Consider the following 16,706-nt stretch of genomic DNA (forward strand, 5'->3'; position numbering starts at 1 on the left):
AATAAAATTCATATTGATTTAAATAGGATCAGATTTTCACTCTAACTATTGCAATTCCCTCTGCATGCAAAAGCTGAATGAGTTATTTTCACACCACGGGTAGATTCTAAACAGATATTTTTTTTTTTTCTTCTGGTATTAATATTTTTTTGTAATGTGAAATATGTTTGCAATTTCATGTCTGTACTCAGAAAGCTGTTTTAAAAAATGTTTTCCTTCTTGCATGAGATGTGTGAGCAGACTCATGGAGTACAGCAGATAGCCACTGCCATTAGCAAAGGATATCACGCCTGAGGCATTTTATTCATTAACCTCATCAGTCTGATACTGAATATGCTGCAAAGATGCTTTTTTCATTAGTCACATAATTCAGACTATGAGCAATGAGGGGTTAACTACTCACGTCTCTGTGAACACTGTTGCTAATGAACAGACTTCTTCATTGGTTTTGAACTGAATGTAGAGAACTAAAGGTCTAGTTCTGCAAAATTCTGTGTGCTGTACTATATATAGATCTTTATGCTATGCTTATCGCTAATCTGTCTGTCAGCTGTGAGTGAAGAAATTAATCCAATGTTGCACATGTATATAATATCTTCATTCTCCTTCATGGAGATATATTATAGAAGGGCTGATTAAGTAAGGATTTTATTTTATTTTGTTTCTTCAGTATATGGAATATTTTCATCAGCACAAGTAGGCAGTCACCATATATATATATTATATATATCATACATAAGATATTATACCATGTATAAGATGATAAGTTTCTTGTAGGTTCCATATCAACCTTCTGTAGGAATAGACTTCAAAGCCAAGCTAGAACAGTTCTTTGGTTTGTATGCTCATGTTAAAAACAGCTTTCCCCAACAACCTCGATATGTTAAACATTTATTAAGAATTCGGAGATTATGGTAATTTTATTTTTGTTGATGAGTTTACAAGTCAATCATCACGGGTTGTACATACAGTTCTAGAAAAATAATTCTGGATTACATTAAAAGAAATACAGTGCATATGAAATCCGATTTTTCTATGCATAATCAAAACTATGATATATCTGAAATTTTTACAGGTAAATAAAAATATTTTTCAGAAGTCTGTCTATAATGTTATATGCTATAAACTTTCAAGACAGATTTGGTATTGATGGTCAAGTAGCTACTGTTGACTGGCTGAACTGGGAGTGACCTATCGTTCCTTTTATGTGAACGTACAGAATTGTGTTCTTATCTATATGCAGTTTTCACATAGCATATAAAGGCACTTCAAAATATACTAACCATTTTAGGGAACAGATGAAGACTAAGCATTGAGAAAGTACTGTCCTTGTCTGAATCACTGAGATTAGCATCAAGATACCACTTGAAAGGTTTAATTACTAAAAGGGGAAAGGAATGGAGGTCACAGGGAAAAAATACTGGCTAAAATATGCCACAGTTTCCCTTAAAACTACACAGAATATTTCGTGCATTACTTTTTCAGAGGAGGAAAGCTGGGTTATCACTACAGCTCTATGCCCAAGAACTAGTTCAGAATAATACTGGCTTTTAAATAAAATCTCTGAGGAAATAGCTATAAATTCAGTCTGAAAAGCTGGTGGGATCTTCCTGAATAGAAGGTGCTAGGGAGAGGGTTGTTGCCACTCCTGAGGTTGCTCGGTCTGTTTGTAGGTTTGCCAGTCAGCAAGTTTTGAACTCTGTGATGAGTTATGCTATTTCACAAAGTTTCATTCAAAACACTTGAGTTATTTGCAAGAGTGAAGCAAGGAAAAAACCAGGCTGTCGAACAAAAAGAAACTCAAGACAACTTCTGTTCACCATGCCAGATATGTTTTTCTTTGTTCTTTTAAAGATATGCCCATAATAAGCCCATTTGTGATGCTGATGTATCTCACAGGAGAGATTTCCTCAAACTTTATCACTTCTGTCTTGTAAAGATGCTATATCAGGTCCCACTGGCCGCTGCATCATCTGTGTGTCTGGTGTTTCTGGTGCTTGAGTTTGGGCATCAGAACTGAAAAGAATTTTCTTGCATCTGGAGCCGTCAGATGTGTTTCTGTGTTACCTGTCCCACAATACAACATCATGGAGGTGTTTCCTGGCTTGATTCATGTGGGAACAAGGGCCAAACTTGTGACAGGCAGTGAAAAAGTAGATAGGAGAAGGGTCAAAGCAGAGGAGGGAGGAAGGGTCTGTGATTTAGTGCACGGGGAGTTCAAGGAATATGTGGGAACCAGTGGGGGTGACAGGCTGAGCGAAGTGGCAATATATGTGACAAGGGAGGATGAGGATTGAGAGTGCTGTCTGGAAAGAGACAGGTGGTAGGAAAGGACAAGGAACTAGGAAGTGGTTGGGGAAAACAGGGAAAAAAAAAAAAAAAACCTGACACGGTATGTAGGTCTAATTAAGGAGCTCAAGAATGGCAGCCAGGAATGAGTAATGATGCCAAGGAGAAGACAACGTTAGTCCTGTGTGAGTTCTGTGGGGGGGAACAATTAATGGTAACACTGACACAGCACATAAATGCAAGGGGCCAAATTAGCAGTTTGCAGATTGCTTTAATGCTTTTAATTTTTACTTTGTGCGTTGTTATTTGAACTTAACACTTGCCTCGTGTGTTTGCTTATGTGTAGGGGTGTCATTCTTCAAAAAAACCCTGGCTCAGATTCTGGTTTATCTGAATATGCAGTGCTGAAATCTGCAGTTGATTGACAGCTGAATGGTTCAGCAATTGACTGACAGATGAATGAGGCATCCTTGCTGTGAGCACGGGGGTGAGAGAGCAGCCAGCATTAGTCAGAGGGTGAAAGGCAGTGGGAGCTGTGACAGATAAGTCCTTTTCATCCCCCTCTGCTCCTGCGGGTCTGTTAAGAGTCCTTCCTTTCCCATGGCGGGGCACCTTTCTTTTTCTTTTTCTTTTCTTTTTTTTTTTTTTCAGTCAAGGTTGTTAAAGTTGAATGCAGCCCAGTACCAGTAAAATGGTAATATGACCACATGCAGCGTGTGGCACTGGATAGCAGCTCTTGAGGGCAGCCAGAAACTCTAGAAGGGGCAGGAGACAGTGCAGGTGTATAGAGTTCCCCATTAACAGCCATTACAGGCTACTAATGGATAACTTATTCCTGTCCTGGTGCAAACATGTTGACTTTTTTTTTGGGGGTGGGGGTGGGTTTGCTAATGAGCATGTGTAGAAAACTACTTTTAGAAAAAAAATGCTCACAGCGTATCTTCCATTGCTTTCTTGAGGAATGTCTGTTAAGAAAAAGGCATTCAAAAGAATTTAAATCTTTATTTTTTTTCAAGTGACATTCCAGTTGGTTATGATGAGAAATTTTAGTGAGAATTAAGCTTCCAGTAGAATTGTATCAGTTTTATTAGGAGCACTGCAGCAAGTGAGTTATCAAAAGTGTACAGAAAAGTGTGTACATTTTTTAGGATAACAAATGTATCCCCTTGCCTTCTGCCAATAGTGCAGGAGCAAGTAATTTTCTAGCATCATTCAAAATGAGAAGTTAAACTCCATCAAACTGGAAATAAAACTTTTAGATAACTAAAATGACATAGCGTTTTGGAAAAATTTTTTGGGGATGCAGCAAATCATCCTTACATAGACTGTAAAAGGACAGCATGTGTTTCAGCAAACATGTTCAAATACAGTGACTCTTAAACAGAAAACAAGCATTCTCATATACAAACTACAAGTTTATATATAAAATGTTGTTGACTGGTTGCAGTGTAGACTGCATTGAATTCAGTACCAAAATATCCAGTTTGCAATTGACAGCTGGAAAGAAATAGCTTGACCAGCCTGTAGGAGAGCAGCAAATGAAAATATCATGGTGCATTTTCTAGGCAGGAAGGGGCTCTGCGCATCCTGATTAGGGATGCTCCAGAAACAGACCACAAGCACCTGCTGAGGCAGAAGACAAGTCCAAGTGGATTTATAATGCATGCCCTTCCATTGCACTCTCGCAGATTTATTTTAAATAGTTCCCCATGAATATGAGAGACGCATCCCTTTGGATGCACCAAAGGCCACGTAGCTACCAGACAGGAGGAGGCCCTTTTCTCTCGGAAGCTGTGAGCCGCTCCATGGTTGAGCAGGGCTCTCACGGTTGCTCGGAGGAAGAGCAGAGCTTAGGTCCAGCACTGGGCTGCCGGGCAGCAGGCAGCGGGTGCCGGGCAGTGTGGGAGCGGGCAGCCCGAGGCACCAGCTGCTCCGCTGGAAGCCCCTGTGCGGGCAGCTGCCTGCAGAAGCGCTGCCCCGGGGCCAGGCCCAGCAAGGCTCACACTGCCCACCCGGCAGCAGCTCTGCACGGGGAGCCCGCTGCGCCCTGATCTCACCCTCGTACCCCACGCCACAGCCCCCTGCAGGCATGTCCCACCAGCAGGAACAGCACTGGCGCTCTGCGGTTCTTCCCCAAAGGACAGGGCGCAAAAATGCAGGGAGCTCATGAAACCCTGGGAGTGTCGAGGTGGTGGGCTTTGGGTCGTTTCTGCAGAGCAAAGCTCAGTGCACCTCAACCTCTTTTTTCTGGCTTGCACCGCCTCCAGAGAACAGCTCTAGTTTGCACCCTGCCTCAGCTGCCTTCAGATGTACTTGCTTGTGGCACGTTCATTCCAAATAAAGGAAGCGTTCCATGTTTTATAGTTAATTTTCTTGACATGGTTTCTACAAAACCTTTTTCCATTCGTTGAAGCCTTCTTCTGGCTGTTTGCTGCTTTTGTACATGATTTTCATCTCTCCTTAGTAACAGGGCAAAACGCTGCAGTTTGGTCTCTGAAAGCCCTGTGTAAAGTTTATGTCGCCTCAGTATACTGGTGCTGCCTGGCCAGTCGGTGCAGATGGGGTGGTGCTGACACATGTGTCACGAGCTGTGCTTGGTCTCTGCCCTTCCCAGCACACCAGTGGGGAGGTGCCAGTGCCTGTGCTCCATCGCATCGGGTACCACACGGGCACCAGCTGCTGTTGGGCACGCAGGCAGCAGATCAAACGCGCTTCCCACTTGGACAGCTTGTTAGCAGCATCACCCACGCAGGCCTGTGCTTGGCAGGGAAATGTGGGTATGCTGCGCAGGTGTTTCTGAATGTCTCAACATGGTTGTGTGTCGTCCTCTGTAGCATCCTGCTGCTTGTTCTGTACTTGGATATATAAATTCCCTTGTTCAGCATTAGAAATCTTCTGCTCTTGTTCTATGTTGTTCGCTTTTGCCAGTATATAAGCAGAATAAATGATTCAGCATCGGGTGTGACTTTCCAATAGACTTTCCAAATGGTCATGGTGGGATGAGGCCTCTCAAAAAGCAACAGTTATGTTCGAAGTTTTAAGCCTTTTTTTGGGTGAAGGCTCTTGAATTCATCTGCATCTTCCTTAGCACTTACGAGGTTGTAAGAGAGAGGGTCTGTGGACTGAGTTGCTTTCAGGAGAAGGGTTTAATAATGGGTGCTTAAACTAGAAGAGGCAATGTGGTTTTTTATTTTGTTTTAATAAAAAGGGGCTTCAGTACCTACAACACTCTCTTTTTTCAAGAGAGGAACTAGCATTCTACTGAGGCAGATATTGCTGCATGTCTTGCTTTGTGTTTAAATTCAGTTAACATCAGTCATGGATCTGATTTGGCCTGCGCTGTCGTGTACAATACAAAAGAGAAAATTAAAAAATATCCAGCTAGAAAAACCATGCTGGAGCTAAAAGCAATAAGCAGTGCAGAAGATAAGAATCCTTGGTGACTAATTATACCATAGTGTGAATACGTTAAATATAGTACTGTATGTACTATTTTTAGAAGAAGGATTTATTTTTTATTAAAAAAGTACAATTAAATCAGATCTCTCCTGAGTGTTCTGGCTTCAGCCAGTAGAAACCTGCCATTCTAGTTTATGAAACCATGGTGCTAACATGTAAAGCGAGATGTTATGACTCATTCAAATGATTCTTTGTTCTCTCTTGAAAGCATTGTTGATGGTATTTTCAAATATACTTGGGTTTGCCCCTAAGAATGCATGCCTCTAGCACAGGGGTGTCAAACTCATTTACAATGGGGGCCACATCAGCCTGATGGTTGCCTTCAAAGGGCCGAATGTAATTGTAGGACTGTAAAAATGTGCTCTAGCAAGTCTGAGCTTAGTGCAAGGAAGATTATATAATTTTTGCAATGCTATATGATGTGAGTGTAATCCTGCTAACATCTTTGATAGTTTTAGTTTGCAGTTTTGCTCAATTTGGGTGTCATTTTATCAGGGGAAGTAAGGTTGCTTTTCTTAGTTTGCAAAACTTTCTTGGAATGCAGTAAAAATGTATTTCAGGACTGAGAAGTAGCCACTTAGAGATTAATCAACAAAAATGCTTCCTTAACTCCGTTTGAGGAGGCAATTTACTTGCATGAAACCCTGAAATCATGTGCCTTAAAATGAGAACTTTAATTGAAGATGAGGTGGCAGTGGTTTCAGCAAGGGTCAGTGTTTTACCTGAAGAGTGCTCCTCAGTGCTGGGAAAATATGATGTTAAGGAAGGTGAGGTCAGAGGGGTGTGGGGATACCTGCTGGTTCTCATCCCGACCGTTGCCTTGCAAAGCACTCACTCTACATACAGGCGTTGCTGAAGGGTGTGAAAGGTGTTGGTGAGGCGGGGGCTACAGAAACGGCTGCACAGAGTCTGTCTTGGCTGAGGGTAACCCAAGTGTTGAGCCTCTTGCTGCTGTAGAGGTAGAGACCCCCCAGCGATTGGAAGCTGGATGGTTTTGCTCAGCATTTCCCCACAGCTGGACCACTTGTTCCTGCAGTACCTGCAGCGATGGAAGTGTTAACTGAACTGCATGAAGAGAATAAATTAACAGGCATTTATGTTTTCTGTCAGCCCAGCAATCTAGGTAAAAAGCAGTTTAAAAGCTTTTTATACATTGTTACCATTTATGTCTGAAAGGAAAGAAGGGAGTCTTTAATTTCAGCCAAACCATGCGTGAAACGTGTGTGTTCCTGGAAATAACATGCTAGCTTTATTCTACAAGTGTCTCCATCATCTAACCATGTGGGTCATTTGGAGTCAGGGCTGCTTGTTTATTTTGAGCTTTTCCTGTCCAGTCCCAGGTTCCCAAGACATTATTATGCTGTTTATATGGTAATGGAAATGGTTCCAATGGTGGAGGTAATTTGACTTACATGATGGATGAAGATAATTATGTGCTTTTTAGTGGGACATCTCTCCTGCTTCCTTCAATAACAACTGATTTAAAGATAAAATGAGGCAGGACAATTACTGCTTCAGTCTTGAGTGCCTTCTAACTGTTTAACATTTTTTAAAAAAATAAAGGAAGGTTTGGTTTTTGTTGTTGTTGTTTTGTTGTTTGTTTGTTTGTTTTTTTCCTATCTTTTTGCTGCAGGGACCCTCATAGTCACTCTACAGCTAAGAGGGGCTGATTCTTGTCTTGTATTGTTCTTACAACCCAAGTTCAGTTTCTTGTTGAGGAATCTGATGATAAAATCACTGCATTGCTCTGCTTTATTCTAAATTCTAAAATGAGGTTTAATGAATTTCTACCTACCTTAATAATGTTTTCCCCCAAATTGTTTTCTGTTTTGTGACTGACCATTAAGTCTCACTCTACATGCTGAGAGAATATGTAATTACAGTTGCTTCGTGTAAACAACCTATATGATGTCATTAGACTGTTTTGCACCGAGAACTTTTCAAGAACATCTCCTGGTTTAAGCAAATATATAGTAAATCTAAGGAATAGCATGGATACACATTTCCCAGCCTACCAAAGAAGTTTACCTTGTCATGGCTTGCTTAGAGTGTGAGTGGCCATCTGAAGTTGTTGCACTGGCCCTGCCAATGTGACTATGTACAAATCCTGACCAAATGCACTTGCTGAAAAGAATGGATACATCTTTACAGTTGTTATGTGGTATATACTTCACCAGCTAAATTAAATTATTTTTAATCAATATTATTTGCCATTTTAATTTTGAAATTATTTGTTTGTAGACTAAAAAGTGAAATAGTACAAACAATATCTCACGGTTTTCTCTTTCTGTTTCACTTCCTCTCCAGTGATTTTAGTACAATCTAGCAGTTTATACAATATGAAGTATTAACCAAAACCTAATTATGACTTATGTTCACGTTTTCTTGTGGAATTTGGGACTGCCATAGTAAAACGCTATAACTGACTTTGAGGGGGGGTCATTCTGTGTAATGGTTCTTGGTCTTCCTAGTCTGTTCATTGTTTACTGCCAGGGGAACTGACAAATAAGAGGCATTCAGGTGGAAATGAGCTTTTTATAATGCATTCTCAACAGTACAATATTTTTTGAAATATTGTCCCCAGCATTGTTTGCAAATGCTGGCATAGACCCTTAATGAAGTACTGTTCAAGAAAACAATGGGATTCTTTCAATTCAGGGTGTTGGATTGCTCCCACTTCTACTATGAAAAATACTTTAAAAGAAAACAAATAAAACCTGACCTTTATGAAGAATAGTAACAGAGCAGCTAATCATTTAGATCTGAAGGGCAAAGTTTTGCCTCCTGATCTTTGTTGTCAAAGTTCGAGTGACAGGCCCATACTGGAAGGAAGAGTATGATTTTAGAATTAAAATATGTCGTAGAGATTAGAATTTTGATGAGAGAACAGAAATTTTCTAGAAAAATCTAGGTTCACCACCATCATGCTTATGCAAGTACACTTCAGTGGGTTTTTTTGTTTTGTATTTTGTAACTATTGACCTGCCATCTACCTAACAGTATTTACAGAATGATTGAATAAACATGTAGTAGGACAAAATATTTTCTTCTGTATAACAGAAATTTTTGTTAAAGGCACTGGGAACTGCTGCTTTTTTTTTTTTTTTTTTTTGACAAAGCTAACTGAATGCATGAATGCCGCTGCACATAGCTGACAAAGGCAGAGCATCTTTGTGAAAAGGCTCTGTAAATTCTTTCCCACAGAAGTCAACGAAAGGGTCAGTTGTCCTGGGCTACGTATTTCGTCACTTAAACCTAGTGGAGATAGATTACTTTGGACTGCGCTACTGTGACCGAAGTCATCAAACGGTGAGTAAAAGATACAGCAGATTGGATTTTCCATATGTAAAATTTACCCTGTTTGTACCGTTTGCCTGTGGAGCATTAGATTGTCATACTTTCACTCCTTTTCACTATTTCCTGACTCGGGTTTACAGTAATAATTCCTTTGTGGTTGTTTGCATTAAAATCTTGGAATAGCCATTAATATGTTAGGAACAGAATCAGATGCAAAATGTTCTTGAAAACTAAATAAAGAGAGTATAAATAGCACAAAATTATTATATGAAAGTAGGATTAATATTTTTTCCTTTTTAATACTGTGCCCCGAAGCCAGTGCTTGGTGTACTATGCTGTCCGGCTCTCCTTGGCCCTGTGATGGCTGGAAAGCAATGTCCCTGAGTGTGCCACAGGCTGCGTCACTTGGGCCACTTGCTGAACACCTGATTCAGACTGTATCTTGTTGTTGATGTGGTGGCTGCCTGTTCACTGGTGGAGCCCGAGGAGTCAAGGTGTGGCCAGTGACGTTTTCATTCCACCTGAACCATCTTTGTGTCCTTGAGCCCATGCTCTCTTGAGTCTTCTTGACAGGGACTCACCAGATGTCCAAGAGCTTTTTCCATCAGGAGATTACAGTCCTGAATAGGCATGAAAATGGAAACCAGGCTGAGATGTTTAAGCCAGAGCAGGTGGTGGCATGGGGCAGTGCTGTCTGGAGTCACCCCAAAAATGGCCTGTGCCGGGTTACTGCGGTCAGAGGTGAAGAGCAGGGGATGCTCAGCAGGTGGGACCAGCACTGTATTCGTCAGGTGTCCTTCGCTGAAAGAAGCCCCTTAATTTTATCAAGGTAATCATGGCCTGTGGTTAAATTAAGTCAAGCAGTTATGCTTTAAGTCACTGTTCTGTGCTGAGAGTGCTGCACAAGACCCTGACCTCGAGAGATGTCATGTTTCATCTAAAAATAAGTTGTTGAATTGGCCGTGTATTTGCCAGTTTCTTCTGTTTAGTGAAGTTGACCATGTAGAGACTGAAGTCGGAACAGCATTAGCAGAAGATTATTGATTGCTGGTGAGGGCTACAGACTACCCTGCTCAGTATATCGTTATTTTTGTGTCATAGTCTACTGGTTTATGAATTCAATTCTTTGAAAAGCTTTTAACCAAGTTTTGTACCATGGGGTTGAAAGTAAAATTCAGCTGTGAACTAAGGGTAGGCTGTTAAAAATAGTATTTTTTTTTCCCGAGGAAATTGAGGTGTGAAGGAAGAGCAAGTAGGTATTTTTTCCTCTCCAAAGTGTTTCTTCTTTTTTCTGTAGAGTCAAATAAAATAGAAATGGCTATTACTGGGAATATTTCCAGAGGCATACACACTGTGTATTTAATGGTGTATGTGGCATTAGGAAAATAAGAGAAGATTACATCTCTTCTATTAAATCCTTAACACATAAAAGCACATTTTAGGATGTCATGAGCTGTAGGCCATAGCTGCGTTTACTCAACCTCTCCGAATATCAGTACAGCCTTTCCGTCTGTTTTCTCTCACGTGATCCTCCAGTGGTGCAAATTTAATGTCGGCCTTTGTCTTAATTCTCTGGCCAGCTCAAGGTCAGGAAGCTGCTGCGCTCCTTGATTTTCCCAGGGATTAGGAAGGCATTACTCCCACTTCCCTCGTTTGCCTCCTCTTGCACTGGCACCGGTCACGTTGTGGGGATGCAGTCTGTGCAAGCACAGACATGGAGCTCCATCCTCTCTGCATGAAGGTCCACTGGCTGGTGTTTTCCTTAGCTTCTGCGCTGGTGGCCAGGCATCTCTGCCATGTGCTTTGTGTTTTGGTCCCCTGACGGGACTACTGCGTATGTGTGCGTCCCCTCCTCTAGCCTGCGGGTTTCCTTTGCAGGGAAGTCCTAGGTGTGTGGGGAGCGGTGCACACACCAGCTCTGTGCTCACACTCAGCTGAGAAGCAGCCAGGCGATGCAACCAGAGACCACAACAGGGGCCATGTTACGGAGCGCACCTGCCCGGCCACGTGGGTGCTGCCGCAGCGACCAACCGAGTTTGTGCCGCAGGCTTTGCACCTGGGCTGTGTGGTAGCAAAATATTGTGAAAATGCCTCTTCCTGTTGTTTGTCTGTGGATAGGCAATTAAAAGTTGATGCTGTTTTGTCTGAAAGATTCATAAATGCGTAAACCTGTGCTACTGTGCTTAGTTTTATGTGTTTTACGACAATTGTTACTCTTGCTATTTTTAGTGAAATCTTGTAAGCTCTTAAGAATGGGCAGTATGAAGGGAAAGCTTTCATATGACGGACAACACCTTGTGCTTTAGCTGTAAACTTACGTGCAATTGCACACTGAATATGGCAAAAACTCTCTGGGCTGTTGTGGGAATTAGTCCTGTGATGGCTGGCAAGAAGCCCAGATTTGAATGTTGGATTGGATATGTTTTGGATTGGCCACAGTAGATTTCCTAAGGGAAGCAGAAAAAGGTTACCTTCCTAATTAATTCTAAAGCTAGGCTTCTGAGTTACTCTAAGACAAAGAAACATGTTTGGAGGTTTGGCTACCTATTAAGACTGGTTGTGGTGGGAAATATTTTATTATTTGCTCTGTCAGATTTTTTGTCCCACTGTCTATATAACTGAATGATGCATAAAGCAACCTAGTCAGAAAAGAAATATTTTTTTATTATTAAGGGTTTGAAAGAACTTGTTTAGTTATTTTCCCCATTACTTTCACATGCCTCAGCACTTCAAGGTGGTCTTTCAAGTGCTGTGTTGGTGTGCTGCCTCTTATGTGGGGGGTATCATAATTGTTTGAGTAGTACCAGTAGGGCTCTAATCAGTGAACAAGGTTTCACTGTGCTGTGTAGTGTGTGAATGCATAACATTAAAATGGTCTCTTCCTGAACAGCTAACAAACTAATTAGAACGTGAGAGAGAATAGCTGGATGTGACAAACAGATTGACAGAGCTGTACGGCACTGGAAAGACCATGAACAGTAGGATGAAGCATAAATTGGATAAAACCAGGACACACTGTCTCTAGGGTAGTAATTTGGTCATATTACACAAATTTAGCGTTATTTGACATTCCGGGTTCCCCCAAAGTCTCCATGGTAAAAGGACAGTACTTAATTGGCAAAATCAAGCTCTCTAGTATTATGAGTTGCCAGAACAGCATAAACTATATTTTAGAACAGCATAGGCTATATCTATTTTGTGCTTTGAACAAGACAGGACTCCTAAGGAAAAAAAAAACCTATGTTAGTATGTTAAAATATAACAATTAATAGTTAATTGAAAATCTTGTAATATAAAACTATACCCAAATGAGCAGATGGGTTCTAGGAGTTATTACATTTATACAGTCCTAAAATTACATTTGGCCCTTGGAAGGCAAGAACCAGGCTGATGTGGCCCTTGTTGAAAATGAGTTTGGCACTCCTGCTTTAAAAGGAAGATGAGTTTTCTTTGAGTGCCACTGGATATCTCAGTGTGCTCCATCATCAGCCCTTCACCTGAGCCTTTTGCATTGCTGCAGAGACTGCTGACAATCAAGTTAGGCTAAGCTGAGGCCAGATATAGTCTTCATGCTTCTTAATGTGAATGGTCAACTGAGTCCTGATTGACAGAGTATTTTTGTCTTCTGCCTCATCTGCCCGAAGTGCAGGACATTGTGCCTCGTGGTATTTCGAGGTGAGACATGACCACCAGAATCTGCATTGCAGTAGCTGAAGATGGCTTAGGAAACTCTCCTGCCTTTGAGTGTCTCATTGCTTTAGGATTTGGGGAAAAGAGCAGCCCAGTGAGGTACCTCTTCATTAGTGGAGGAGAGGCCAAATGCTAGGTAAGCCGGTGCTGGAAGGGCCATGCAGGTCCCCTGCCCCTCTCACCTCTTGTTCCCACTGTGCTGCAGCTCCCAGGTGCTCTGCACATCTTCCCTTTGCTCCTGCCTTTGTGGCATCTCCAGTCTCCCTTGGGATAGTCATGCTAATTACTCTTCTGGCAGGAGGCAAATATTTTCTTTAGGCACACAAAAGAGAGAATGGAAATGGTAATTTTAATGCATAATACCTCAAGAAAAGCTGAGCAGAATTTGATGAGGGAAAGGGTACTTTTGAAGCCCAAAGGCATTCTCCTGTCAAATCACAAAAGCATGCTGAAAAGAGTCATGCTATTAGAGGTTTTCTTACAAAAAAGATTTTGAGACTCCCTTATTGCAGAAAACTAGACAACCAAAGGCATTTTAAAGGTCTGTTCATAATAAATACTTTTTGTTTTTTTTTTGTTTTTTTTTTTTTTACTTCCAGAAGCCTGGCTGCACTTCACAATTTCGCATTGGTCAGGTTGCCCCCTCAGCATTCCTAACTGAACTCTCGTGCTAAAACTGCTTACCCTAAGGGTTCAGGACGTGTGTCTGCATTGTATGGCAGGATGTGAGGCAAATACCCTTCTTCTCTCATATAATGCCAATGTGAGGTATTATGTTCACACTGTACGCAATACTGATGCTCTCTTAGGGCTTATTTCTCTTAGGAGAAATGCAAATACAGAAAGCTGTGTCGCCGTGTTAATTCAGTATCACAGCTGAGCTCGTTGCCCCAGCCCTGGCTAGATCAAATGCAGTGCTGTGCAAACACGAGTGTCCTGCTCCAAGATCCGGAGATAACATGAGATGGGCAGCGCCTTGCCTCTGTACCATGCCACCATTCGGTAGCAGATATGTTTTTTCTCTCCTGCTATGGGCAAGCACTGTTTTGAGCATACAGACCTGGGAGCACAGCAGCTAGGAGGGAGCCCATGGCAATATATTTTGCAGCTGCGTAGCCCAGAGGTCTTGTAGGGACAGAGGGGAGATGTAGGTCTCAGTTTCTGGTGAAGCTGAACTTTCTACTGCAAGTTGCTGTGCTGCAGTGATAGATCAGGTCAGCTGTGGCAAAGCTGAGCACAGAAGCCTGTGCCATGAATTGCACATCCCTGCCGTGCAAACTCATATATTGGAAAGTTGTTCCTTGATCCATCCAGTGTGATTAATAAAGCAAATGCAGTGTCCTCAGATTGCCAGGTTACTATACCAAATTGCTTAGGGTAACAGATAGAACAGGCTGTGTGTAGCTAAACTAGGGCATAATTTTAATGAAAAGTTTGTTTAGAATAAAAAATGCCTGTTCTGTAGGGAATTACTGTCATATAATGTAGTGTATATTTTGATCTTAAGATCTTAGAAAAACAGATGAACTGTACTTAGCTTGTATTTTGTTTTTGGATGGATTTGACATTTGCCTACAGGCATGGTATACTAAATTATCTAGAAAGAAAAAGACTTGTTCTGCTTGTTAAAATAGATAGCATAACCAGTGGAAAGAAAATAGAGACTGATAATACTGATTAGAAGCTAGAAATTTTAGAAAATTGTTAATGGATTGAAACAACCTAGACATAGGTGATGGTCAGATGAGTTAAAGGCTGTAAGAGTAAGCTTTTAGAGTGTAGCAGGATCAACAGGATACACACACTGGAGATCTAATACTAAATATAATCAATATAACTTCAGATTCTACTAAAGAAAAGACAGAAGTATCAAATACATACTTGTATTTAGGAATTGCCTGATGATTTATACATTTCTTATGTAATGAGGGTGTCTTGAGTGTGTGAATCAGTTTTAGATTCTTTGCACTGAACACTTGACGGAAAAACCTGACAAATTAATTCTAGTTGTTAATGTTGTCTTAAATTGTGGTTTATAATTGAAAAAATACTGGATTTTCTCTTGAAAGTTGTAATTTTTTCCTGTTGTAAATGTGAACAAAAACTAGCATATGTGGCATGATGGGTACAGCTTCAGAAGAATCTAATTAAGACAGCCCAGGATTTAGTTTGAAGTTGATAGATTTTTCTCTACCAGACACTTCATTGATTGATACCACAGCAAACATTTCAACCTAGTTAATATTTTGTTTCAAACAGGTTCATGGAATTTGACCCAGGTTTAACCCTATGCAGATACAAGGAATGAAGAATCCAGATTTGTGGAAAAATGCTTGCAGTCATTTAAAAGAGCTAAATATGAAATACTGCATGGCGCTTGGGTGCATACTGCTCATACATCTGGCTCGTATGGGAGCCAGATTTGTAAAAGTACAAAGGACAATACAGCTCATTTATTCTTAGAGAGGCTGTACTTTAAAACTTTTTTTTTCTACCTAAAAATTAAAAGGGAATTATTTTCTTAAGTAACACTGTACATTTATAATCAGTCTTAGTAAATAAAAAATTAGTAAATTAAACCAACACTATATGTTCTTTGTAAATAACAATTAGTAAACTAGTAGCCATCATTTTAGTAATTGGATAGTTGCATTGATTAGGACTATTTAGAAATTATTATTTTTTCCCCATTTCTTCTGTAAATGTTAAATTCCCCCTTTAGATTCACAAAATTTATCCCGGGCAGTTGAGTGGGTGTATGCGGGGCCCTCCACCTCTTTGTAGTGGTGGTGAGCTGTTTACAAGTCAGATAACCCTTGTTGTCTGTGCAGCGGAGACACAGGTGGGAAATCACTGAGAAGTGGCATTCTGGCTGCCAAACAGAAAGAACAGTGATGCTGTGTGTTGGAGCTACTTTGGCATTCACAAATACAGGGTTTGATGTCAGCACCTGCTGTGCAAGTGTATTGGATTAATAAGACACTCTGCTTTTTTGTTCCATTTCTCTTGGTGCTTTAACATGTGAGCTGAAAACTGTAACTATACTCAACACTATTTATATGTATATGCAAAGATTTAACAGCTGTCTAATACACATTATGTATGCTTGTGTATGTATGCTTAGAGGGCTCTGTTTTAGGGGTTCTTGGTTTTGTAAATGTTCTCATCTTTATTGTCTAACATTGGCTTGAAAAATGTCTTTTCATTATCCATGGAATTCCATTCATCTTTGGCTTACAAATAAAATGTTAGAAGTCTTCCTCTCCTCCCCTCACCCCTTGCATTCTTCAGGAAAATTTTGGCAGCCTTTGAAGTAATAAATAGCTATGCAATGATTTTAAGTGTGTGTTTATGGTATTGCCACAATGCTAAGTACTTACTACAGAAACGAGAAGGCAGAGCAGATTCTTGCCTCTTCCCCACCACTCTCTATCCCAGCAGTAAACTGGTCTGAGCTGAAGTGTTTAACTTCTCCTATGCAGCACACGGATCTCGAGGCCTGTGGTACACTCAGAAGAGTGTATTTCCTCATGCCAGCTGATGCTTATTTTCACCAGCACGAGTAGCAGCAATCTGTTTTACAGGGTTGAGGGCTGAGAGTGCAGTTCCTCCTGCTGGCTCAGTTTGAAGTAAGGAAAGGAAATATTTAGCAATACGAATAACCAGGTTTGTTCCCTCTCCTCTCTTCAGATTCCCTCTGAATCTGAACTTGCAGTTTTCACTCTGAATTTTGCCCCAGGCTTGGAAATTGCCTTCAGAAGACCATGCAAAGAAGATCATTTGACTTTCCAGACAATTACAGCCTAGTGAGAACTAAAGAGCTGCAATGCAACTTGGTTTTGATTGTATTGTGTACATTGTGTCCACAGAGTCTTGTCCAAATCCTGATTTGTCTCATGGCAGCCAGTGAATCACAGGATGCAAAAGGATACAGTAGATGGTGGTGTTCAGGTTGCAGAGACAACCACAAA

General features: G+C 40.9%; 1 protein-coding gene across 1 annotated transcript in view; it reads left to right on the forward strand.

Annotated features, from left to right (window-relative positions):
• The window catches only part of EPB41L4A (erythrocyte membrane protein band 4.1 like 4A), a 135,855-nt gene that overhangs the window by 39,112 nt on the left and 80,037 nt on the right, over positions 1-16,706 (forward strand). The window contains exon 2 of the mRNA XM_065655949.1: positions 8,953-9,057. Within this exon, the coding sequence (XP_065512021.1) occupies positions 8,953-9,057 (105 nt within the window). The remainder of the gene's footprint in view (positions 1-8,952; positions 9,058-16,706) is intronic.

This window comes from Caloenas nicobarica, chromosome Z, assembly GCF_036013445.1.
Source record: "Caloenas nicobarica isolate bCalNic1 chromosome Z, bCalNic1.hap1, whole genome shotgun sequence".
Lineage (NCBI taxonomy): Eukaryota > Metazoa > Chordata > Aves > Columbiformes > Columbidae > Caloenas > Caloenas nicobarica.